The sequence below is a fragment of the Hevea brasiliensis genome, chromosome 7 (assembly GCF_030052815.1).
Source record: "Hevea brasiliensis isolate MT/VB/25A 57/8 chromosome 7, ASM3005281v1, whole genome shotgun sequence".
NCBI classification, from domain to species: Eukaryota; Viridiplantae; Streptophyta; class Magnoliopsida; order Malpighiales; family Euphorbiaceae; genus Hevea; species Hevea brasiliensis.
In genome coordinates this window covers 100,113,983-100,140,332 of record NC_079499.1, presented here as the reverse complement: position 1 = coordinate 100,140,332, position 26,350 = coordinate 100,113,983, and the positions used below count along the sequence as shown (strand labels likewise).

The window sequence follows — 26,350 nt, the reverse complement described above, 5'->3', positions numbered from 1 at the left end:
CGCAAACAAAAGACATAACTCAACTTCAACTCACTAAGGTTGTCTCATTTACTTATGTATCTGGGTAATCCAAATGGTGAGAAAGCAAATATTCCCCTATATCAGAAGGGTAACATATTCATTCGAGCCTTCCTAACTATCAAATTTGAAAGTGTAAAGTTAAATCTACTTACCCTTATTAAGGGACGAGGTGAGGTGCCTAACACCTTCCCCACCCGTTTACGGACCCCGAACCTAGAATCTCTGTCTTGAAGTGGTTTCATTTTTAATTTATCTCCCCAAATGGTTTTCTTTAGTTTCCCTCAAAACTAAGGTGGCAACTCCTCACTCTTTCCCACTTCGGTGAGTGATCGTCCAGGTGACCGCAAAATCCCATTGCGACACTGGCGAGGCTGGTCTCATCTGAAAGATCTCACTATTAGGAGTCCATAGCAACTAGAATCACTCAAATCGGACGTCAGAATAGCCGAATACGAGCGTTCAAAGTTTTGGGATCCATTTTTCTCTCTCCTGCCTTGCTGCCACTGTCGCTGCCACTGGAGGCTCGCCGAACGTAGGCTGGAGGTCGTCGGTGATTGCTGGTACCGCCTAGGGTGTCACCAGCCAGTGGAAGGAGTCACCGGAGCAAGAAAAGGGAGAGAGGGAGAGAGATGAGAGGGAGGGTGATGGTGGTGGTGGTGGAGGAAAGAGAGGGAGAAAGAGAGAAAAATAAAAAAATTTTCTTTTTTTTTTTAAACTGCTGCAGCAACAGCAGATGATAGTGGGTGTAGCCCATTGCTACATGCCACTGTCACCTCTCAATTCTTTTTTTTTTTTTTTGAGTTGTTACATTATCCCCCCCCCCCCCCCAAAAAGAAAAATTCGTCCTCGAATTTTCAAATAAATAAGGTATAAGGAAAGAGGGCTATTGGGATAAGTGCAAGCATTTGCTCCTCTAGCTAAGCAAAGATGGTTAAAACGCTCTATTCTCCAAATATAGATCGCATTCCTCTGCTCTCTGATTTTCACCGTAGTGCCCTAATTGTCTTCATTTTTTTTTTTCTAGAGATGCTTTTATCTCTTAACTATTCATTGACTATTTTTCTAACATCTCAAGTATTCACTATACCTCTCTGTACTTGACTTGATGTCTCTTAACTTCAATCAACCTTGGTGCTTACCCCTCAACCTTCTGCTTTCCAAGGACATGACTTATGTTTCTTATCCTATAATGTTCTATAAGATGTTTCCTGTAGCACCTATCATAGGCATCTTATTCTAAATCTTTACTTGTCCTTTGACCTCAATGGTTAGCACCTATGCATCTTCTTATTTTCATGATACTTCAAATTTTCAATCTATTTGTGTCATTATTAAGATACTTAGACCAATTTCTGTCCATCTTATGTAACTAGTTAGGTAGAGTTCCCTCCAAGGGCTAAGTGTGCCATTTATCAATATTGGAAAGTGAACTGGGTCTTTTCTCTTATATGACAAAAGTGTTTGTATTCCTTGACAATCCAGTTCATGCAACTTTATCATTTTCCACTCCTCCTCTGGAATGAAAATATACTGACTTCTTCCTAAATCTTCTTATTATGTGACGTACTTTTTGACACATTAACACTTAGGTTGAGGTTCCACTACTTCTTGAATCTATTACCTCACCATAAATTGTTTTAAATATCCCTTGGTGTGTCCCTAACAGGCTTATTCTTTCTTATTCTCATCATTGTAACTAAATCTATTGAGCTCTTCTCCTGTCCTTTGGATCTTATCCACTTCCTTTTTCCGTTTCTGTTATTTTTTATATCCTTTCAACCTACTGTACTTATTCTTTAACCTTTGTCCTCTCTCATTCTTATACTTTTTCCTTCAAGAATGTCCATCCCATTATCAACTTTATCATTCTTTTTATTTCGTAGTCCTATCTTAATTACAAGTTCCATTACTCCTGGAATTCTAACCTTACAATTGACTGCTACCAGCACATTCTTCATATTATGTAACACTTGTAATTGCCCATAGAAAATTCTTCTTGTATCTCCTTCTCGGCTTGACCATTAGAACATTGTCATTCCCTACTATCTTTTGTAGGAAATTGCTCATCATAGTTAGATAGGAGCCCTTAAAACTATAAGTTCCACCCGAACTAGCATGGTTGTGGGATATGTGTGCTATGCCATAATTCCAGATAAGATACTTCACATGTTCATTCTCCTTAATATAACCACATATACTGTTCACAGTTTTCCAAACTTCAACCTTAAATTTACCCATCAGCAACCATTTCATCCACTAAAACTCATCCACAAATAGTAATTCCTCCAGCTTATAGTTCAGAAGGATTGCAAGCCCTGGTATCTAACTCGATTTAACTCCTGTCACTACTCTGATCATCCTTTCATACTTAACATTAGGTATGCACTTACCGTCATTCTCATATCAGGAGATTGTGTATGAATTGGTGCCTACCAAACTCTCAAATAACTAGGTCTCCTTGACTCAATCTTTGTTCCTTATATAACCTTCTAGAACCAAAAGCTTGAGTTAAACTTGAAGAGAAAGAAAAATATCCTCTTATATTCAACTACGCTCGATTGTCCATATAATAACGTTTAACCTATGTTTCTTGGTCTTTCTCTTTAAATTTCATCATCTCCTAGCACAGTTGTGCTCTACCTATAAGGTATCATCTGCATGAACCCTTTACCGTACCATTGTCCTTCCTGACATAATATTTTATAATTTATTAACTTTACTTATACTCGACCTATGATTCATATCTATCATCATTTATATTGTGCCCTTAACTTTTATTGAATCCTGAAAGATTTCTCTCACTAATAGATTCTTTCAGCACTAATTCCACCCTTATCTATGGTCATTAATTTGATCCTTGAACTTTCTAGTGATTTATAACTACCCATACTTGTCGCTTTTCATTCTACCCCTACTGTTGTTCTGTCATTATTGCTTCACTGCAAAATGATTCTGTTGATCACAATAAAAATGTTTGCCTGACATTCATAATGAACCTCTAACTACCTTCTCACTATCTCAAAAGTCTAAGCTAAAGTCTATGTGTCATTATCTATCATTCTTTTCCTCTCATCATACCTATTTGATCCCTTAGATTGACTTTCATTCAACTTACTACTTACTAACTTCTTTTTCTCTGCCAAATTAGATAGTCCGCAATACCATCGCACACCTTCTAGCTTTTGCTTATTATTATTATATTCCTCGCCTAATCTTCTTGATACTGTTAACAAGTTAAAGGAATCTTGCCCCATTGCTATCCACTTCACTTTAGGAATAGGGAATAGATAGAGTATGATCCAATCATGGAACTCCAAGCTCTATATTCTAGCCCCTGGCACTACCTCAACTATATCATGCTATGAGTATCACATTACTAGATTCCATACCTCCATCACTATTATCACTAATGTGGTCCCATTTTGGGTTCTCCATCCTTGTCATTCACCTTGCCTAGAATAACACTTAGCCTACCCTATATCTTAACTTTTTTTCCTTTTATTCTGCGCCCTTCAGGTTGTCCTTTCATTTATTTCCTTTGTCTTACCCAAAATAGAACTTGACTATTCTATCTCTAGTTCCATTCTTCTTCTTAACATGATAGTTGTACTTGCTAATTGTATCTTTCAAAGTCTCTACCAGATTATCACATATCTGTGCTACTCAGATTTGGTTTTTTGATCACTCTAGCTAGTACTTTCACTGGCATTTAGATTACGTTGCATCTGCAATCAATTGTCTAAATTTTCATTCTGTACTTTCTCTATCCACTGGCTTTCTGTGATTTATCTTCGCTAATTTTTTACTCTTAACACTATTATAATTGGATTATACTATTGTTTTGGACAATATGAAGTTAGAAGGGAACTCAAGAAATTACAGTCATATGTTTATTGTGTGATCTCTATTCTTATCCTTTAGCCTCCATAATATCCTTACTACCTCGAGAACTAATTATGCTGCAATTTTATTATTATTATTATTATTATTATTATTATTATTATTATTATTATTATTATTATTATTATTATTATTATTATTATTATTATTATTATTATTTTCCATGTTTACTCAATTAGCCAAAACTTAAGATACTGGGCACCCAAACCCGTCATTCAATTCAAATGCTTTACATCTATCATGATCTGATCATTTATGGTTCCTATAATGGAACTTGCATCATCTCCAGGATACCTAAGCCAACTACTCTCTACTACACTCTACAGTCCCATCTGGGACACTATTTTATTGGTTACCATTATTAGTAATAAACCCCTATCTCTCTTGAAAGAATAAGACCGCTTTATGTCATAATTGACTGTGAAAAAGGTACTACATCTAGCACCTTGCCACAACCATGTCAGGCTATCTGCTCTCTTATCCTACTGGAAAACCCTTAAAGCGTTGTTTCACAGGCTACGAACATCATTCATAGTATCCTGTCTCCTTTAGGGGAGAAAAATCATACCCTGCGCCCTGCTGCTACACAAAGAAGATACTATTTTTCACTAAACTTTTGGCAAAAGGGCCATTACATTGCAAAAACCATCTAAGACCTCATATCAAAGACCAAATGGCCTCACCCTAAAGGTGTTACCTTTAATTTATGATTATACTGAAACCTCTAGTCTTTCAGCAATTCCTAATGTAACTGTAGCTCATGCTAGGGTAACTGAGTCACTGACTCTAGCTACCTTACAACTGTGACCCTTTGATATTCTAGCGCTAGGGTTTTAAATCTCTACCTAGGATTTCCAAACTCTTTTGCAGTAATAGAACCCTGTTCTGGCATAATTGTACTAAAATAGAGACTGTCTGCAGACATCCTCATCATGAGCACTACGGGGAAGCGCGCGGCTCTACACAATAATCTCATGTCGGTACTGTAATCTGCAGCTTACAGAGTAGACATCGAGAACATTGTATAGTTACTACGATAAGTCCTAACAGATTAGGTCTCCTAATCTCTTATCTCTCTTGAATCTACTATTATCATAAACTTACTCTGACTGGGTCATTCACTGACGACTGCCAGTAGTGGTATCCTCACCCTTATCTAGTGCCATTATACCATCAAAACTCACCTTTATGTACTCATGCCTAGCACCAGATAAGCACAACACTTGGACCTATACTGATAGAAATATAGTGTTTCTTTGAGAACGTATTTCCATGGCAGACCTCAACATGTCTGCTAACTCTATTTCACATTTCTATGTCTCCATGAAAATCAAGACACTAACTGAGGCACTCTTATATTTTTCGAGATATAACGCAGAATCTAGAAATAAAAAATTACAGAAAAAGACGAAACAGAATCCTATACTCCGCATGTAAACTCCTAACAAGACTCCTTTTTACACTCCTAATTACATTATTTCCCATGAATCTAAAGCCTAGGCTCTGATACCATATTTGTCACGACCCGATCCCATGGGCCAGATCGGCACTAGGACCTGGGCCGGCATAAAGCCCCCAAGGCCCGTAGTAAGCCTTACTGTTCCTAAACCCATGACCAGGCCCATAATTTAGGCCCAACATGTGTATAAAAATAATTTAAATTAAAATATTATAATTTTATTTTGGGCCAACTTAACCCAATAATTATTAGAAACTCAAATTAGGGGAGCCTAGCTCAACCCAGTTACATTATTTACAAATTGTTTAAGTATCATACAAATCTTTATTTATTAATCTTAAGAATTTAAATTAACATGATTTCTAACAATGTCCATACTATTATTAACACGCGGAGTTCTAGATTTTAAATTTAGAAAAATAATAAAACAATTAAATAACCGACGTTAAACCTGCAAGGAAGAAAGCAGGTTGCTCTGTAAAAGAACTCCTCCTATAGCCTAGAAAAATAGGTAAACAGGAGTTAGTGTTCGACTCAGACAGTAAAATACTAATTTTAACCACAATTTCTATAGCTATCTAAAGCTAATGCATCATAAGAAATGTAATGCAACATCATCATAAATTTCATACAAATCACATCCTAACAGTAAAAAGGCAATTTGGAGCATTCACACACACAATACTGTTCAAACAGTACAGATATGGGAGCCTATCCCCTATACAGCTCTCTTAATCCAACCTCTGCCAGCGAGTGTCTCTCAAGCAGGACTGTAACACCCTAGGCAAATCCCACATCGACAAAACACGAGAGAGATGCTGGGTTTATAAGTTGGTGGTTCGTAACCCCTAGCGACGCGTTTTAAACCCGTGAGGGCTTCGGCCTAGAGCGGACAATATCACTAGTGGGCCAAGCTGTTACATTTGTGGTATCAGAGCCGCTCTGCGTGCAACCTTGAACGATGGTGGGGCAAACCTCAGCGAGGACGCTGAGTCCCATAAGGGGGGTGGATTGTAACACCCTAGGCAAATCCCACATCGACAAAACACGGGAGAGATGCTGGGTTTATAAGTTGGTGGTTCATAACCCCTAGCGATGCGTTTTAAAACCGTGAGGGCTTCGACCTAGAGCGGACAATATCACTAGTGGGCCGGGCTGTTACAAGGACTATCGCTTAATAAACCAAATGCGGGGTCCCAGCAAGTGTCTCTCAAGCCGTGTCTACCCCGACTTATCCATAAAGGATCGAGCCCCAGCAAGTGTCTCTCAAGCCATGTCTACCCGTCCGGTCCATATCCAATACCATACCATATGTACGCCAACGCACGCACACTGTTCCAAATTACCACAAATAACATCCATGACACTTCATCAATTATGAATGCAATATAAAACGTGCCTAGTATTTAACTACATAGATACATATTTATAAGTGATGTATAGGCATGCTTGAACATATAATAATATTGAAATTGTAACACCCCTCACCCAACTACAGTATAGTCGAGCAAAGTGTGCAACATTCAATGCCGGAGCACCCTATCTTATCTTACTTTATTCCTTTCATAATTTGATCTCATTATATTTTAATATTAATTATTTTTCGACGAAGAAACCAGCGGAGTTTCCCCTATTTTATTACCAGTTGACGTATTTTACTATTTACCTGTTTGAAAATTTCAATAATATTTTACAAATAAAATCTCATCAATTATTTTCATAACCATCTCATTCATATATCTCAATTTCATATTCATTTCCATGCATTATCTATATATTTCAAATCTGTCTTCGAATCCATACAATCTCATTCATGCTCAAATCACATAAGTAAAATTTTCAAATTTCTTTAATTTACACAATTTCATAATTTACATGATATATAAATTAATTACATATGAAAAAGCTAATTTATTAAATTACATTACATTTCTATTAATTACCTGCTCATAATCTACATTATAATACAATATCTAGCATTTTATACTAAATACAAAATATGATCTATATGGGCCCTATCTACATGCATTACTGAGGAGGTGACAACCTTGAATACTTCAGGCACTTCTGCAGATCTGGACTCCAAAAATCTTAGTCAAAGTACCTGCGCGAGGAAACAAATCCATCGCGCTAAGCATTGCTGCTTAGTGGTGCAATAATAGAACAAGAAAATAAAATATACAAATAAAGAAAGAATGAAGCATAATTTGAATATTTAAGAATCAATTTAATTTAATACAATGTGTCTAATATTAATTATCTTTTGTTCTCATTTGTTTCGCTTTGGAAGCATTTAATTCCGAAATTCACAGTAATAATGTACGATATACAGAATTAATAAAAATACTCAATTTATATTCATATAGCAATAGAATGTACATTTAAAATATTTAGTTAAGTTATACCTATTTTTGCAACTCTTTTGTCATTTTACTTAACAATTTTTATGCGGTTTGGATCATTTCATAATTGTAACTAATTCTTTTAAAGTCTTATTAACTCATTTATTTGATTTCTAATATTTTTAATTACTAATAGTCTTAATTTAGTTCAATAAATTACACTGCCCAAGTAACCTACGACAGGCTGACTAAACTGGATAGCGGGTCGTTGGCTTCGACACGCGTGCCTCGGGCCGTCATACCATGGGACGCAGAACGTCAACCACGTATGCAGTCAGTATGGCTAAAAAGCCATGATAACACATAATCAGGCATAAAAGCCATGAATGTTGGCATAAAGCCATGAATGCAGGCATAAAGCTATGAATACAGGCATAAAGCCTTTCGCAGTACTGCTAAAACAATACCCTATTGGCATGCCAAACTATCCAATCTGACACACATGTCTAAGCAATACAAGGGCACATAATATCATTAAATATTAATATATTGTATTTTATGACTTCATTATTTCATGATAAATTTCGATTGTAATTCATACATTTATTTGATCATTTATATGATCACAATTCACATCAATTATCCTTTTATACCATTGTACTCAAAACATTTTTCTTTTCTCATTTATACATTCAAGAATCTACTCATGTAATTACAATTTTTATATTTCAAGTTGAGTTATTAATATGTTATGAATTCCATTTGTGATGGGCATATAAGCCCTAACTAATTATTCACATCAATTTGGTGACTTATTTTTCATGTTTTAAGTAATCCATAAATATTTCATGGATTTCAAATTTATGGCCTTAATTTCTTTTTAACAATTTTGACTAGGATGCATAGTCCACATTTGTCATACAATTCTAAGCATTTAAGCTTAGAATTGGTTCTAGGTCTTCATCTTAATTTACTAATCATTTTGATTACTATTCACCTTACTAGTCAACCCAAAATGTTGACATTTTTATACTTAATGGATATATTAATTCTAATTACACCAAGATCCCACATTTTTAGTTTTACATTTGCTAGTATTAATTGTCAATTGCAATTTAAAGTCCCCTAGATGCATTTCTAATTTCAAATTTTGAATTTTCAAGTTTTGGTGTCACTATTCACCTTATTGGTCAACAAAAATGTTGACTTTTGGATAGAAAATAGGTACATTGGTTTTAACACACCCAACATACCACATTTTGCATTGAAAACTTGTTGGCATTAAGCATTAATACCATTTCTAAACTTAAACCAAGGGAAGCAGAATTTTCAGTTTTTGAAGCCTAATTTTACTGTTCCATTAAGCACTGTTGCAGTGGGAATTTGAGGAAATGGTAAACATGAAAGTTGTTCCTTATTTTGTCTAGTTGAATTTCTTTTTTTAAATCACTCCATTTAGAGTTTTGTAGCTCCAGTTATGGTCCAAAAACCACAACTGGCCGGATTAGAAAAACTGCAGAATTACCAAATCTATAGTACCATGAATAGTGACTGCCACTGTCTTGTTGGATAGGTTTTGGTCATAATTTGGGGTAGGTTTCTTCATGAAAGTTGTTTGTCTATGTCTTAACTTGTTGCTGTAAAAATTTCAGGTCAATTGACCATATCTAAAGTGAGTTATGGCCAAATGAACAGTTTCATTTGGTCATTTCTGCAGTCTTTATTGCGGTATCCGGATTGGGGCCAACTTTTGGTCCACTTGCTTTGGTCTTTTGGGCATGGTTTCTTCAGCAAAATTGTGCCATTATAAGTCTAGTTTCATGTCCAATTGGCCAAACACAAATTGGACCTACACAGCCAAAGTTATGGCTGTCTAAATGGGCTGGAATCACGACCTCATTCTTTCTTGTCTCTAAGCAGCCTTCCCATTTCAATTTGCCATACATTAGCTCACTTCAAATTATGATTAACTTGCCTCAAATGGTCACTAATTGACCATTAGAATGTCCATTAATCATTTCATAAGCCAAGTCCAATTTTTCACTCCCAAAACCCTAATTTTCCCTTTCAATTCACCCATACACCTAGTTAAGCACTTTCATTCATTCTATATGTGTATATACACCTTAAACATAATCTCTAATTCATTTTAAGTCCATTAAAACCATCAAAAACACTCCATCATTGTTCGTTCCTTAGGGCTGCCGAAATTCATGGTGGACATACACATATATTTAGTTCATTTAATTCACAAATTCTTACTCAATTCAAGTCACTAACATGGAAATAAAGAGCTTAAGGTGTATAAGTGCACTAACCTCTTGTAGGGCAGAATTTTCCAAGCTCAAACTTTACTTTCCTTCCTTTTCTAGGCTGCCAAACACTTCCCCAAGAGGTATGGACAAGTTTTAATGAAAGGTGTCTAGGGTTTTATAGTGGAAATTCATAGGAAAATGGAAGTGATGCAAGAAATTTTTTATGGAGGGCTATGGAAGAGAGGTCACGTTTTGAGGAAGAAGAAGAAGAAGAAGATGACCAGAATTTTTGGTCCATTTTGTATCTTTTAAATGTTTTAAGAATGCTTGTTAACTTGTGATTGGTTGGGAGTAAGATAATGACATCATGTGATGTCATTATCCCTAATTTTCTTTATTTTTCTTTTCTTTTCTTTTCTACTAACTTCAAATTAATTTTTCATCAACATTAATTCATATTTTATGTCATAATAATTATTTATTCAACTGGACAAGTCGGCCAAAAATCGTCTCTGAAGGCGAAATGACCAAAATGCCCTCCGTTTGGCTTAACGGGTCAAAATTGTCTGTACCGATTGAAAAATTTTTCTAAATATTTTCTTGGCATTCTAATGCCATAGGAACCTCAATGACCCTTCTCTGGAGTCCCAAAAATTATTTTATGAATTTTTCCCCGGGTCTAGGGCTCCTCGTTGCGAGCAACTTCCTCTCAGTTACCCATCGCTTGGGCACCGGCTCGTTTAACTTGGTTGTATTTTATTTCAAAAATTTTTCCTAAATTTTTCTTATTAATATTTGAGTTAATTATGGTTCCTGACTTTAGTTTAAATATTTTTCCGGACGTTCTAGCTGTCCGGACCGACACCGGTCACCGGAACAGTAGAATGTACGGAGTTGCTACCGAGAGGGTGTTACAACTCTTAATTAAAATTAATATTTTACTCACTGTACACCAAAGACGACGGTGGAGGTTGGGTGAAGGAAGATGATTGACCCTGATCACCTACGTAATTTTATTATGAATTATTAGTGCCAATTCAAATAAAAATAAATTTAAAGAGGCAATCCTAATTTATGCCGAAAATTCGGTAGAATTTCCCCTATACCTAGGACCTACCCAACCTGTAAAAAGATTCAAATAATACTTTTAAATTCTCAATTTTCACAATCACATCTCATCAATATTATATGGCCCCTCCTAAGCCCTCCAAATCAGACAATAGTCATAAACTTAAAAAATTACGTTTTAGTCCCTATAATTGATATTTTGTAAAAATCTAATCAAACAAGCTCTAAAAATTCTAAAATTTTTCCCCGCGGTCCTTAATAAAGTTATAAAGCTATCGCAAAAGGAATTGTAATTTTTTAATCGCCCATGAATATTTTATTTAAGAATATTACTCAATTCCATAAGTTTCTAATAGCTAACATATTCTTAATTCAACCCAATTCAATATTCATATATTTAAACCTCTATTCTCAAGCTTCAACTAATCATATAAAATTTAAATATCATAATCTCATATAATCTTATATACTCATATGCTAAAAATCTAACTAAAATCCGTCTATATTTTTCAAAAATATTCTATAATCACTCAAAAATTCAACAAACACCATAGAATATCTCCAAATAATTTTACTTTAATCATATATTTTTCTTAGAATTTTTCTCCAATTTTTTCTATTTAAGAAACACTGCATTTATGCTCTACAAACTGAGAAATAGTGAAAATAATCTTACCCGAAACTTATCTGTGTCTCAAAAATTCCAAAAATTTATGAGGAAGCCTCTAGAAGTTAACTCATCCCCAAAGCTCGCAGGAGCCACTGCCTGAACCACCTCGCACGGTTGTCGGCTCTGGTTGCCGGCGGCATCTGCCGGAACTAGTTACACCAAAATGTTCCTCTCATCCTCCTGAGTCCATAAGTGGTCTTAGATCGTCGATCCAATGGTCGAATTGTCGGAAATGTCGTCGAAAAGTAAAAAAAAGTCGATTTTCTCTCTCCTAGCCAGCGTCGGAAACGGCCAACAAATCCGGCGAGGCTGGCCTCATCTGAAAGAGCTCACTATTAGGAGTCCATAGCCGCTGGAATCTCTCCAATCAAACGTCGAGATCGCCGGATACGAGCGTTCAAAGTTTTGGGACTCATTTTTCTCTCTCCTGCCTTGCCGCCACTGGAGGCTCGCCAGACATCGGCTAGAGGTCGCTGGTGATTGCTGGTGTCGCCTAGGGTGTCACTAGCCGGTGGAAGGGGTCGCCGGAGCAAGAAAAGGGAGAGAGGGAGAGAGATGAAAGGGAGAGTGGTTGTGGTGGTGGTGGAAAGAGAGGGACAGAGAGAGAAAAATCAATTTTTTTTTTTAAAACTGCTGCAGCAGCAGTAGTTGACAATGGGTGTAGCCCACTGCTACATGCCACTGTCACCTCCCAATTCTTTGCCACTGTCACCTCCCAATTCTTTTTTTTTTTTTGAGTTGTTACAGGTGTATTTTATTTCAAACTTGTACAGTTAGTTTTTCTTATTAGATATCGTCTCTAAGTAATTTGTTGATTCAAACCCATGATAACTCAAAAACTGAACTCGGTTGATTAGATCTATAGGATTCCTTTTTTTTTTCTTTTTACTTAGACTATATCACTAACCTTTGCAAGTAAAGTATATATGAAATTATTTTCACGCGATTGATCTAACTACTTATTTATAATATATTTTATTACTAATAGTAGTATATAATGTATCAAAATTATTAAAAAATAATATATTTTTTACTTTATAAAATAAAAAAACAAAGAAGTCGACAATTAATTGAAGATTAAGATTAATGCATGGTATTTGGACATCATTTCTATCAATCGGTTATGAGAGTATGTAAATTGAATTCTTTTTAAAAAATTTGGAGCACATTTATGAAACTAAAAATGTAAAAAAAATGAGGATCCTTTATCTAAACACAATATTCCATAAGCATTAGGGATAGGAGACCAAATTGGCTACACCACAAGTATTGCCTCCTCTCTTAGCTTTATTCCCCACCTTGCGTGCTTTCACCTCATTCGATGCGGTACCAACAAAGTGAGAAAGGAATAAGAATCACAAACAATTCTATTTATTATAAAAATTATATTAATTAATATCTATATTTTTATTTAATTAATAAATTTATCTTTTTATTTAAAATAATTATTTTATCATTAAAATAATTATTTAATAAGTGAATTCCACCATACATCTTATATCTTTAATCCATGATAAACCAAGTTTAGATAAGAAAAATTTCATTCAAAAAATTTGTCTAAACTCAATGCATTATAGATATAAAATATAATATATGACACCCATTTATTTAATATATGAATTCATCATACATCTTATATCTTGAATATATAGTCTCGATAAGAAAAATCTAATCCCATCCCATCCAAAAAATTATTATTTAAACTTAGTGCTATTATTTATGTTTATAGTAAATCAGGTCCAGATAAAAAAAAATTTAGAAGATATAAAAATACCCATAAAAAGAAAGAAGACATCCACATACGAGGGCGATGGAAAAAGAAAGTAAAAACCCCATAAAATGAGAGATACAAGCATGAGCGTAAATTTAATTTATCATAAATTTAAGATATAAACATATGAGACGAGTTTGAAGAAGAAAAATCCCTAACTTTTATCACTGTAATCTCTTAACTTAGTTAGTGCCTAAAATGAGTCTAATAAATAACTATGATTAAAAAGCACGCAAATTTTTTTGTTATTTATACATCGGACAATGGCAACACAAATGAGCTAACTGCGATTGATAATATACATAAATATAATTTTTTCAATTTATACACACTCTGATTAATTTTATTTTTTTTCCAAGAAACATTATAACAAAGATAATGAGAATTGAGAACCATATTCACATTATAGACACTGTTGAAATTTTTACCCTATAGTTTAAAAGAATTAAAAAAAAAAAAAGAAAAGAAAATTAATCAAATGCAAATGAATCAGAGCTACAAGCTGTTGGAAATTATATAGAAAATATGTTTATTCACCAAGTGATGCTTCCCTTCTGAGAGATTCACTACTGACACCGAGCGGTGAAGGCTCCTTTTTGTGGCCTTCAGAACCAGAAGATGTGGGATCCTTCTTGTGAGCTTCACCACCAGCTGATGAGGGTTCTTTCTTGTGACTTTCACCACCCAGTGATGATTCCCTTCTGTGAACACCTTTTCTTCTTGTTATAATATCTCCAAATCTTCTTAACAATGCTTTCTTCTTCCTGGAGTTTCTTTCAATCTCCACATCATCAATATGAGTCCCATCTAGATGTTCTAAATCTTCAGCATTTATTGCTTCTTCATCCGCAAATGTAGAGGACTTTCTCCGATGATGGTGATGGTGGTGATGGTTGTGGTGTTTATCATTAGCTGCTGCTGCTGTTGCTACAGGTGAATCTACATCAAATATTGATCCCTTAAGAGGGTCAGCATTCTCAGAGTCCTCGTTCTCCTCGTCATGTTCATTGTTCTTCTCAGAAATTTTCTGATCCTCATGTATATCCTTGTGTTTAGGGTGAATTATTAGATCCTTCAGATTAATGCTAAAGGCATTGCTCAGTTTCCTTTCTTTATGGGCCACCTCCTTCTCCATCGAATTCTGTGACTTCAGCTTTTGTTCTTGTTCCTTATCTTCAGGCTTAAATTCTTTTCCTGAAGCTTCAGCCAGCAGTCTCTTCAACTCTTTGATATTCTCATTGGCTGAAACTTCATTTATCCTTAGGTTTTCGTTCTCTCGAGTAATGAAGATCAAAGCATCATCCTTTTCAGCCAGCAAATCCTTGAGTTGGGAATTTTCTGATTGAGCAATTCCTGCAGCTTCTTTCGCAACATTAGCTTCATTTAAGGCCTGTTTAAGTATATCGCGCAGCTTCTGATTCTCTTCTTTAGCTGTTTTGTTCAAGTTCTCAGCTGCTGTAAGTGCTTCTAGGAGTTTACTGTTCTCTTCTAGTGCCAGAGTCTTTTCATCCTCAGCTTGTTTGATACAATCAACAAAGCCAGTCTCTTTCCCATTCCATGCTAGAAGTGACTCCTCCGCTTCTAATCTCAACCTATCAGCTGTGTTTCTATACAGATCAGCCTCTTTCCTTGCTTCATCCAATACAATTTTATGCTTCTCCTCGGTGCTCTTGAACTTCTGTTTCAATTCTTCCGACTCCTTTTTCAAACTCTCAAGCTCATCTTCAGTTTTGATTAGCTTCTCCTTGTTTTGGTTGGCTTCTGTTGCAACTTCCTTCAGTGCTATTGCTAAGTCATCCATTGCCTTCTTGTTGTTCCCCTCTGCTTCAGTTGCTTGCTTCAGTTCGTTTTTAAGCAATTCCATCTCCCTAAGCAAACCTTCAGCTTTCGCTGCTGAAAGTTTCTCACCTTCCTGGGCTCGAGCTAGGTTTTCTTTCGCAAGCCCAAGTTCAGACTTGAGACTCTCTAATTCTTTTTGGAATGAAGATTTATCATCATCGTTTTTAGGTGAAGCCATTTTTTCTACTTCATCATGGAGGGAAGTGACCTCGAGCTTCGACTCTTCAAGCATCATCTTGGTTAGCTCAAAACGCTTTGTTTGTGCAGCCAAGGAATCTAACATTTTCGTCTCTGAGTCCTTGCCTTTCTTTAATTCTGTTTCCAGTTCCTGAATTCTTTCTTTGCTTTTGGACAACAAATCCAATGCATGAGCCTCAGAGGATTGAACTTTATCCATCTCGTCTTTCAATTTCTGCAATAAGGCATCTTTCTCTGCCATTTTAGCTTCCAATTCCTTTGCCTTGTCAAGTTCAACCTTCAAAGAAGCAATGGCTTTATCTTTGATTTTTAATTCTTCATTGGATTTTGATAACGATTCCATTGCCGAATTTAGCTCTGAAAATACATCAGCAACCTTCCTATTGGACATTGCTTCAGTTAGCTTCCCATTGGCCTCATAAGCCGCATTTTTCATCTCTTTCAGCTCATCACGGAATCTCACTCTGTCTCTTTCTGCTGCAGCCAATCTTTCTTTCATATTCATCAGCTCCTCCTCCAGTTGCCTCGCATCCTGCTGCATCTTTGAATCTATAATGATTGGTTTCTAACCACAAGTAGCAAATCCCCACCAGTACTATTTTGTAAGGTAAACAAAAACTTCAAGATTAAAAAAAGAGGACCAATTGAAGGGGAAAAAAAAAAGAAAAGAAGATTGTTACCTTGGATAATTCTTCCAGTCTTGGATCGTAGCTTTTGAAATGTTCTGATGCAGGGATGGACTTGGATACAACCAATGAAGGAGTCTTCTATGAAATCTCCAAAGACCGAAATCTGAAAACTCATATATAAAATCACCAATGAAACGCCAAATACATATAAAGAGAAACAAAGCAACCAAAGAATGAAACAAAAAAAAGAAGTAACCCACCAGGCCAAATCTCGCTAAACAGAGAAAGAATGAAAAAGATATGAAGCAGAAGAGGAGAGAAAGCAAATGCATGGAACTTACAAGGAAAAATAAAGTAGGATAAATGCAAGAAAAAGAAGGAAAATTTTGAATCGTTCTTGGTATGTGTTAGTTGATATATTTGGAAAAATCAATAAATGGATTTCAAAATATAGCGATTGTCATGGAGAAATTCTAGAGAGAGAAAAAAGCGGGGTATAGAGAGAGAAAGTTGGGCTAAGTTCAGTTATATATGAATAACCGAAGTTGGCGGGTTTTCCACCGACGAACCTATGGCTGCTGGAAAATTAATGCAAATGTGATTATTTAGTAGTAATCAGAACCATTGCATGATACAATATAATATAAAGTTTCTAATGTTGACCCAATTGCCCTGTTATTTTCCTTGTTTATTTGATGGTTGACGTGGTCCTTGCAGAATGAAGACTCTCCTAATGTCTAATTAACCGCCATAACTGTCTTGATATAAATTTTCTTTCTCCCAACAGTTCAGAATTAGTGAGAATGATCTTTCTTCTTTTCTTTTACCTTACAGTACAGTTCAGCATTGGCGAGAATGGCTAATAATAGAATCTGCCAAGCTGTTAAAAACTCTATTTTTTATGCATTTTGTAAATTATAGTAAATTCTCTTTTTTTCTGTTAATTTTATTTTAATTTTAAATATTTGTGTTAATTATAACCCATGATTAAAATTAAATTGGGTGTGCTAACGTGATTGTGTCTAATGTAATAAAAATATAATTATTTTATATGATTTATTAACTTGATTTAAATTTAAATGATAAAAAAAATTAAACCTTTATGAATTTTATCAATTTTAATCCATTTTAAAAATTTGTATAAATTATAATTAGCTGATTAATTTTAAAATAATTTTATTAATAATTAATATTTGTTTACTTAGTATAATAAAAATTAAAATTTTCCTCTCTCCATTCTTATCCACTTCCACGCTCACTGTTCTTCCATTCATCGACTTTCTTTCTCTTCCTCCACTCACCTATCTCTCTCCTCCCACCAACCGTCCCTTTCTCACCCATTCCTTCACCCACCATCTTCCATCATCTCTCTCTCCCTCCACTCGACATTACTTTCTCTTTCCTCCTCCCTTCTACTATCTCCTGTCTCTGTCCCCTCTCTCTCCGCCTATTATCACCTAATAATACACACACACACATCCACTTATACATTAATTATTAACTATATGTGCTAAAATTATTATTATCATTACTATTAAAATTTTTACATGAATTTTTAATTTTTTAAAAAGTAAAAAAATTTATTTATTTTTATAAATATATTTGACAAATACATTTTTTTAAAAAATAAGGAAAAAGAAAAAAAATATATATTTTTATTATTCGAGTTTAACTCACATCAACAAATTCATAAAAATAATAATATTTTTAACAATTAAATTAGTAGCCCCCATTTTAATTTTGACCATAGAGCATAATTAACACAAACCCTGAAATTTAGACTAAAATTGACAAGAAAAAAAAAATCGACTATAATCGCACAAAGAATTGGCCTTACGAACGGTTAAGCTTAATAGAATCTATTATTTAGGAGATTTTTCCCAGCTAAAATGCCTCCTACATGGCTTCATCAATAATATGAGAACCTCGTTCACTTTCTCTAAGGACAATATTTTCTCAGGAAAACGGGTAAATTATACCAATAGTTTTAGAGGTTATTTCTAATAATTTAATTTTTAATTTATAATATCATTCACCTTCAATTTATGCTAAAAAAATCACTTTTAACATGCTATTATCCAAACAAAACAAACAGGTATGTCCAAATCCATAAAAGCACATGCCTCAATTATAATTAATATATATATATATATATATAATTTATTATATTTTTTAAAAATGAGATGGCAGAAGAGACAAAACAATAAAGACCAAATATAGGAGCATTAAGCAGAATCCAACCTGTAACTAGTACTCGATTTAATTACATCTGCCCCTTAAGTAGCTCCTCAAGAATAATATGAAACAACTGTAAGACGGAAAAAACACTTTGACTACCTGATTTTCTTTTACAAAAAAAAAAAAAAGACTAGTACTGCTTAAAACAAAAATTAGATTATTACACCAATCAGCCCCTAAAGAATTAAACAATACTTACACACCTGCAAATCGTTGAGCATCCAGCAACATAACAGCAAACCAGCATATGATTCACCAGCAGTCTGAAAATTTGGCGAGTTTGTACACAGGCGATAAAACATGCAGAAGCAACCATGCTCGTCCAGACATTCTCTATTTTGCCAACTTCAGTTGCATCACCAGTTATATTCCGCTTAAGTTCCCTTAAAAGCCAACTTGTCAAATTCAGAAGTAGTTTTTCTCATCAAATGAATGGAATTTGAGTGCCTAGGGCCTGCAATTTTATCCCTCTAATTTTTTTTCAACAGCTTGGGATCCTAATTGTCATCAAAGTGAAAATAATCGGAAACATTCAGGTGATTTGAAAGTCGAAGGACTGCCAAACGCACAACTTCAGAGCTCGGAGACACAGAACTGGGAAGATGGGGCAGGCAAACAGGCAGATATTGCTCATTGTCCCTTGGAGGGCAGAAGGTAGATAGAACAGAACGGCAGAATATAAATCTGGGGACACATTCCATGAACATAACTCAGTCAGCTAAAATTTAATAATATTCAAAACTAAAATGACGTGGAGGGAACTAGTATCAAAAGATTTATGATTTTTGAACATTGATACAGTATTAGTATCAAACAGAGATGAATGGCGAAAAATGATCCATATAATCAACCTAACTAAAATGACAAGAAGGGAATCAGTATCAAAAGATTTACGATTTTTTTATATTGATATAAAATTGGTCTCAAATAGAGATGAATGGCAAAAAAAATCCATATAATTAACCCTAACTAGTTTGGAATTAAGGCTTAGTTGTTATTGTCAATACTGATATGAGAGAGAGAGGGAGAGGAATGTACACCTGAGAATAAGCCGCCGCAGAAATGGGTCAGATAAAACTTGAGCCCAAACCAGATCTAGGCTATTTGACGTACATAGAACCACCTCCCACTCGGAGAATGCATTGGATAGCATCTCCTCAGCATCATTGTAAACATCCTAAAACCAGAGTCCACTTAGCCAAAAAGACCAAGTAGGAACAATATGATTATCACACCAATTGAATACCTTATGCAATCAACTTACTGTATCAGTACTGACAGATGAGAGACCAACCATCTGGTAAAAAGCTTGCAAAGGAGCAGTTAAAAAAAAGGTAAACTGACTTCCATTATGTGTTGTATCAACACCAGCTACGTTCTTGAATGTTGGCTTCAAAGGTGAAAGTAGCAATGCAGATGGCTCTCCCCTTTCTGCACCATGCAAGACCTGAGAATCATCCAGAATTCACATGTAAGCTGACAAGTAATCAAAAACTTGGGACGGCATGAGAAGAAATACAGAAAATCTGGAAATATTGATACACCTGAAGACAATTAAGTTCTACAGGATTTTATGTAACATATTCCTTTTCCAAATGGAAAAGAAGAAATTTTTACCTTCTTTTTGCAGAAAGGCATCAAATTTAAATACATGCATACAATGGGGGCCCAATCCATTTCTCCCCAACTCGGTAAATAAACGAATGAATCCACCAACTCCCAAACATAACACTTTCCTAATAAGAATGGCAATGAGTAGGGTATCCGCAAATTTGACCCTCCTGTTCCTATACCCATTTGACAATTTTACTGCCTGAACTTGTTCTAAACCTAATTAAAATTCATCCCTTACTACTTTTAGCCTACCCAAATCCGATTAACATTACCCAAACCCACCCAAACCCATTTAATATTTTATACAAATTTAAAATATATTTAAGTAATCATTTATATTTCATACATTAAATAAGCCTATAAAAAAATCCAAATCCCTCTTCTTTTTATTTTTAAAAATGATACTCTGGAAGTTGACAAATGATAACATATAAAATATTATTTTCCTCCCCAAAAAGCATCTTACTACTAGTGCATACTGGCTTTACCAGCTGGCATAACAATCTACTTATTCATGGCCAATGTACAATCTTCTATGATAACTTGCTTAAGTGAAATTTTTATATCCAATCAGTACTAGATGCTATTTTGTATCAGTTACACATATCCACCTAAGCCTTGCAAATGGTAGCTTCCTATTTCATATTAATGCACAGGTACTATAATGATATGACTATCATCAGGTGTAGGTTAAAACTAATTATAGTTTCACAACTGTACCACTTTTTAAATAATTCTATTTTTACCAAATTTATATAAATCATGCTACAATTTTCAAGTTACCAGTTGGAAGCACAACTTTAGACATCTAAGGTAAACTATAAAAAAACAAATACTTGAGGCATTAACTGATACTGAAATAAAATCTTGTTCAGAAGGCCGCAAGTTTTGGTTTGTTAACTATGTAATGCAGTAGAACAAATTAAAATATCTAAGTCATACACAAGTTATGACAAACCTGCCTTGAATGCATGGCTGCTGTCACTATCAATAATCAAGAAAAGTGGTCTTCGAGTAAAAGGAATTATATCACCAGGATAAAGGGTATTTGAACCTGAAAATACAAAAGCAACATGCATAACAGAGGAACAATAGCACAGACAACAGAAAACATAGAAAAGTAATTGTCTTTTAACTTGGAAGTAACACTTGAAATGATAACTACTAGAAAGGGGGGAAAAAATATAAAGCCACCTACCAGCAGTTCCTTTGGGACCTAACCATAGGTAATTGTCATGATAGTCACTTGAATCTCGCTTGCCATTAGTATGAGATTCAGATGCATAACTATTTTGTTCACTGGATGTTCCAGAAACAACTTTGTTTTTAGAAGACTTCCATGACCCTCCAGAGCTTTCCACCTGAGAAACATTACTTTGGCCAGCCTTCCCTGCATAATGGATTTATTTTGGTCATAAATACTTGCACGGTCAGCTGAATTCTAGAGTGAAATGAAGGTAAAATTAACCTGAGACTGATATATATATTAGCATAATGCCTTCAGGAGGGAGCTCCTCACAAATTGTTGCCATAACCTGCCAGCAAATGATATGGTTAAACATCAACTTTAATATTCTAAATCCATAACAAAAAGGGACATGAAAAAAGTGCACAAGTAACAAATATTAAAATGATCATAACTAAATATTAGCACTAGTTACTGAATCTCAAAGAACCTATATATTCTTTGTATGCATTATATGTAACCTGTATTAAGGTTTTGCCAATTGATCCACAGATATTTCTTTACTTTTTCTGGCAAAACAATGGACCATGGACTAAAATTGATAGAAACCACTACTTACAAGAAAAATATAATATCTGATCTTTATAAAGTTGAACTGGGCAGAATATTATATAGACAACAATATGCCACTGCATAAATTGACTGTAAGCTACATTTTGCATTGAGGCAGAAATCATTCACTATTTCACCAACAACTACAATGTCAAAAGAGGCCTGTTTACGAGGAAATATTGATAATAACCACCTAAATATGAGTAGTAGCATAAGTACTTAATATGAAGGTAGAAATACCAATGCAACTGTCCCATACAACGAAAGTTAACTTTAACAAACATAATCAAGTAAGAGCTTCAAAACTAACTGCTAGCAAATGTGTCGCGGAAGGACGATAAAGAATAGCTTTCCTAGGATTTCGCGGTAAAGTTGGATCAGTGAAATCTGCAGCCAGGTTTATATCTATTAGTCCAGAAGCTCCAGAATGATCAGTTACAGTGCCATTCTCGTATGATTCGACTGGATGCTTTTGGTAGACTGATTCAACTGGATGCTTTTGGTAGAAAGACCCACTTGGCTCCCATTCGAGACATTGCAGCATTCTATAAGTGTCCAAAGTAATTTCTGCAAATTTAATCTGAAAATTACAAAATACATAACAGGTTGTAAATACTTATTTTAGCATGGAGAATTCCTAATTATTGAACTCCAAGTGATGATAATCAACATAGAATCATACAAACATTAAAAACTTTTCACCTCATTCCGGTGATAGCCTGTCAGGATTGCATCTTGAAACTTTAGGACCTTCCTTGCATGGAAACGGGCCACATATGGACGAGAAGTTGGATGAGAATCAAACAAGACACAATACCGCAAAGTCCTGACATTTGCAAAGGCAGTATTGACTTCCATAAAGTGGACAATTTCTTGCACCACTAGCTTCCACTCTTTGAAGTTTGTTTCCTGAGAATATATAATCCAGAATAATATATCATGCCATTAGCAAGTATCAGCTGAAATTCACACGGTAAATTACTCATAAGAGCACTTAAGCACAAACATGTGGAAATATGTAAACTTAAGAGTTAGCTTAGAATAATGACAAATTTAAGAAATGCCCCCAAATTCATTGTCAAGCATCTGTAATTAAGGGGAGATTTTACCATCAGTGGCCAATTTCTAGTAAATTGAAAATTCTGTTGCATATAAATTTGAAATTCCCCTATTCTCATCCCTAAATTTTCACTTAAAAATGCTTAGATTGCCCAAGTTACAAGAAGGGAAATTTGCTTTATAAATAAGCAGAAAAGAAGAAACATTATGCAGTCAACAAACTGCACTCCTGTATTTTTTCATAGGATGGAGACCAATTCGTATAATTTTGCACCTCGTCTTACCCATCCTGACCTGACAGATAAAATCAATTCCCCCATCCGATTAATGACACAATCAATTATGGCATTTGAGTCATAGCAAGGGAACTAGGCCAAATAAGGTAATATTGATGATTCTTAGAATTTCTAATGATCTTGCTAATGCTCCACAAATATGTAAAAGAAGAGGTGGAAAATTAGGGAAAGAAGAGGCCCATATCTTATTTGAGCCTTTCATTTCTTCATATCTTTTAACTTAAACAATCAGAATTTCGTGTGTTAACACATTGTATGATCCATACACCCATATACTTTGACTTTTGGCCTTGCATGATCTTAAGCAGTTTAATTTAAAGAGTTGTACTTTTCTATCACTCACACATGCCAGTTTGTTTGAACTCACAACGAATCATCATATTGATATTAGTGCCACAAAAACTTTCAAACTGAGACTACTTTTTCCCCTTATCTTCTGCTTCCTTTCCTCTCTTTCCCTCTGAAAAATGGAACTAAAAACCCACATGGGCAGCCAGTTGCCCAGCAATCCAGATAACTGTAACAGGGTCCTTTTTTTTTCTTAATGGAAAATTTTAACTTCGTTAAGAAACAAAGTAATAATTACATCCCAAGCAATGAAGGACTTGATAGCCTGAAACATCTATACCTCACACATGTGCAAAGTTCTTTCTATTACTGTTAGCACATGGACAACTCTATTAGCTCCTCTATTCACACGAAAAACCTAAAAGCCAGAGAACAGATCAGCTATATAAATTGCATCACCAATAACATTTTAAAAATAGGGCATGTCTTCCTTGGGTCTATGGAAATAATTTGCAGTTTTGAGACCACTCACCAATCCAATTCTCAGTTTCCACCAAAAGAATCCCCAAACAAGTTGCCAGGCCTCAGCAACCTTTGATGAATATTAAGATACCATGTAAGTTGGTTCTACAAATTGCCCCTTGTCATTCATAGAGACAGAACATTTTCATTTAGAACAGTATTAATTCAGCAACCTAGTTGAATCACATGTATCCGTCCTTCAAAATTGCATGTTTGTAAATGGACAACGAAAGCCATAGATAGTCTGATAAATCAACTTTGCTTGAATTGCATAAAACTAAATGCGACATTTTGCAGGTCCCATGACTCCTACCTAATGGATATAAATAAGATGGGTTCCCATAACATAGCACCATCTTCATTCAGCAAACAATCGAAAACTTAATAATAATAATAATAATAATAATAATAATAATAATAATAAACAAAGGAAGAAATCTAGGTATGCCCTTCCATCTCCTAGAAGTGAAAAATATTTAAATCTCCTTAGGTTAAGGCTCCGCTTGTAGAAAAGCAAAATAGTTGTCCGGTTTATGGCTTTAATCTTCCAAGAAAACAAAGAAACATACAAACCTAGTTTTTTTTATAGGAAGAACTGAACTCTCTTATTAGCAAAAGTTAAATAATTATCTGTTCCATGGTTTTAATTTCCAGGTCAACCAAAGAAACGTGGGAAACTAATTTTTATCAAATTTGAACTAAATTTCCTCATAAGTAGAACGGCAAAATAAATTTCACATTTTTCCTTCTAAAAACCAAACAAATACCTGATTCCACTCAATCCCACTCAAAACACCAATTCTGCAAATAAGCCTCAAAGTTAGTCCACTTTCACAAATTCCACAAAGACGGCACACTGATTGCTAATTAAGCAAAGCATAACTGAAACCCGGCCTTGCCGTCATCAACAAAAGAGCTAAGTCTGACCAAAAGAACTTTCACCATCTCCAATTCCACAAATTCCCTCATGTCATGTTTCAGTCTCACTAAAATCTACGAGCTAAAACAAAAGGTTACCACATAAATCTAAAAATAGAACTCCAGTGCCGAAATATTCAATTTTTAGTCTCTCAGACACTACCCAGCACTTCGAAAAAGGAAAAACTAATGGACCACCAAAAACAGAGCAAGGCCTGAAGAGACAAATGATTGCAGCCAAAAAAGCACCAAATAAACAAACACATTTTCAGCGCAAAATGATTTTTAAAAAATAATTAAAAAATTAAAAGTACCCGGAAATTTGACTTGCTATCATCAACAAGAGCTCTAAACCTGTCGACAAGAAATTGAACCATCTCGGTCCGGTTCAAAATCAAGGAAACGAGCAAAAACCGAGCATAAAACCTCAACTCCTTAAATCTCACACCGATATCCTTAGCTTTAGCTCCTTCAAAGTACTTTCGATGCAAAATCGCCTCATAGAACACATAGGCTTCGACCAAGAACCTCGCATCACTCGTCCTCATGTACTGGTTAAAGTAAAGCTGGCCGATCCGGCTAGCGATCTCACCTATTTCCCATCGGTTGAGACCGGCCTCAACCAGCTTCGACCTGTTCTCTTGCTGGTACTTCCATAGTCGCATGTAAGCCTTGAAAACCTTCTGGAAGTAGTGGTTTTGAGCACGTCCGTAAGCCGGGAGGTCACGGACCCTAGCGAACTTCCGGTCCGCGCTCTCCACCAGAGCTTTAAAGGTCAGCGAAACGACGTCGCTCTGGGCGGCCATAAACAGCGGAAGTGGCAGGTGGCGTCACTACCGGAAGTGGTTGGTGGTTATCATCGGGAAACGTGCAGAACTCTAGAGAGAGAAAATATACTTCGCTCCTCTTTTTTTTTTTTTTTTTTGGATGGGAGCTGTGGGTGTATGGTGTCAGCTTGATATATACACTTTGCTTCTTGGCTTTATTTTTTGCAGTTTTAGTAATTTTTTTTGCTTTTTTCGATTTTTTTTAATTATTAATTTCAGTGACTTCACTGAATTACAGTGGCGGCGTGTAGAGATAGAGATGGAGCGAGTGAGAAAAGTGAAGCTTTTGAGCTAGCCGTTTGGGCGACTGACACCGGCATTCTGAAGACGAGAAAAGACTGTCGCCACTCGCCAACGAGGCAGCAAGGACTTGAGAGCTTTTTGTTTTTGCTTTGATGCCCTTACATTCCGATTTTATTTGTTTATACCCCTGATCTTCTTGAAATTATAGGATGATCCTATAGTAATAGTCCTACTATCCCTTGTGTAGACGTGGCAGTTGCTGCACACAGATCAAACTTCTTGACTTCTATGGGGAATCCAATGCTCTTGGCTGTTGGTTTTTAGATAAAATCCTTCTAACAGTCTACAGATTTGAACTCTGATCTTATTTATATTATAGTATTAATCATAGGAGT

At 35.2% G+C, this 26,350-nt stretch overlaps 2 protein-coding genes across 5 annotated transcripts; both read right to left on the bottom strand.

The window, feature by feature from the left end:
- Positions 1 to 13,759: 13,759 nt before the first annotated feature.
- Positions 13,760 to 17,544, bottom strand: LOC131181573 (WEB family protein At5g16730, chloroplastic). 3 transcript variants are annotated; one of them, XM_058150301.1, is made up of 3 exons: positions 16,413 to 17,544; positions 16,204 to 16,315; positions 13,760 to 16,088 (listed from the first exon to the last, which is right to left on the bottom strand). In XM_058150301.1, exon 3 carries the CDS (start codon positions 16,062 to 16,064, stop codon positions 14,016 to 14,018), a length of 2,049 nt encoding a protein of 682 aa, XP_058006284.1. In that variant the 5' UTR covers positions 16,065 to 16,088; positions 16,204 to 16,315; positions 16,413 to 17,544; the 3' UTR covers positions 13,760 to 14,015. The 3 variants fall into 3 exon arrangements, with proteins under 3 accessions (XP_058006284.1, XP_058006282.1, XP_058006283.1); XM_058150299.1 differs by having other exon boundaries at positions 13,761 to 16,118; positions 16,413 to 17,543; XM_058150300.1 differs by having other exon boundaries at positions 13,761 to 16,315; positions 16,413 to 17,543.
- Positions 17,545 to 18,356: 812 nt separating this feature from the next.
- Positions 18,357 to 26,002, bottom strand: LOC110673794 (uncharacterized). 2 transcript variants are annotated; one of them, XM_021836995.2, is made up of 9 exons: positions 25,200 to 25,994; positions 22,505 to 22,711; positions 22,113 to 22,382; positions 21,473 to 21,539; positions 21,203 to 21,394; positions 20,967 to 21,058; positions 19,655 to 19,837; positions 19,431 to 19,567; positions 18,357 to 19,074 (listed from the first exon to the last, which is right to left on the bottom strand). In XM_021836995.2, exons 1-9 carry the CDS (start codon positions 25,689 to 25,691, stop codon positions 18,888 to 18,890), a joined length of 1,827 nt encoding a protein of 608 aa, XP_021692687.2. In that variant the 5' UTR covers positions 25,692 to 25,994; the 3' UTR covers positions 18,357 to 18,887. The 2 variants fall into 2 exon arrangements, 1 of the variants encoding a protein (XP_021692687.2); XR_009150114.1 differs by lacking the exon at positions 18,357 to 19,074 and having other exon boundaries at positions 20,963 to 21,058; positions 25,200 to 26,002.
- Positions 26,003 to 26,350: the final 348 nt, after the last annotated feature.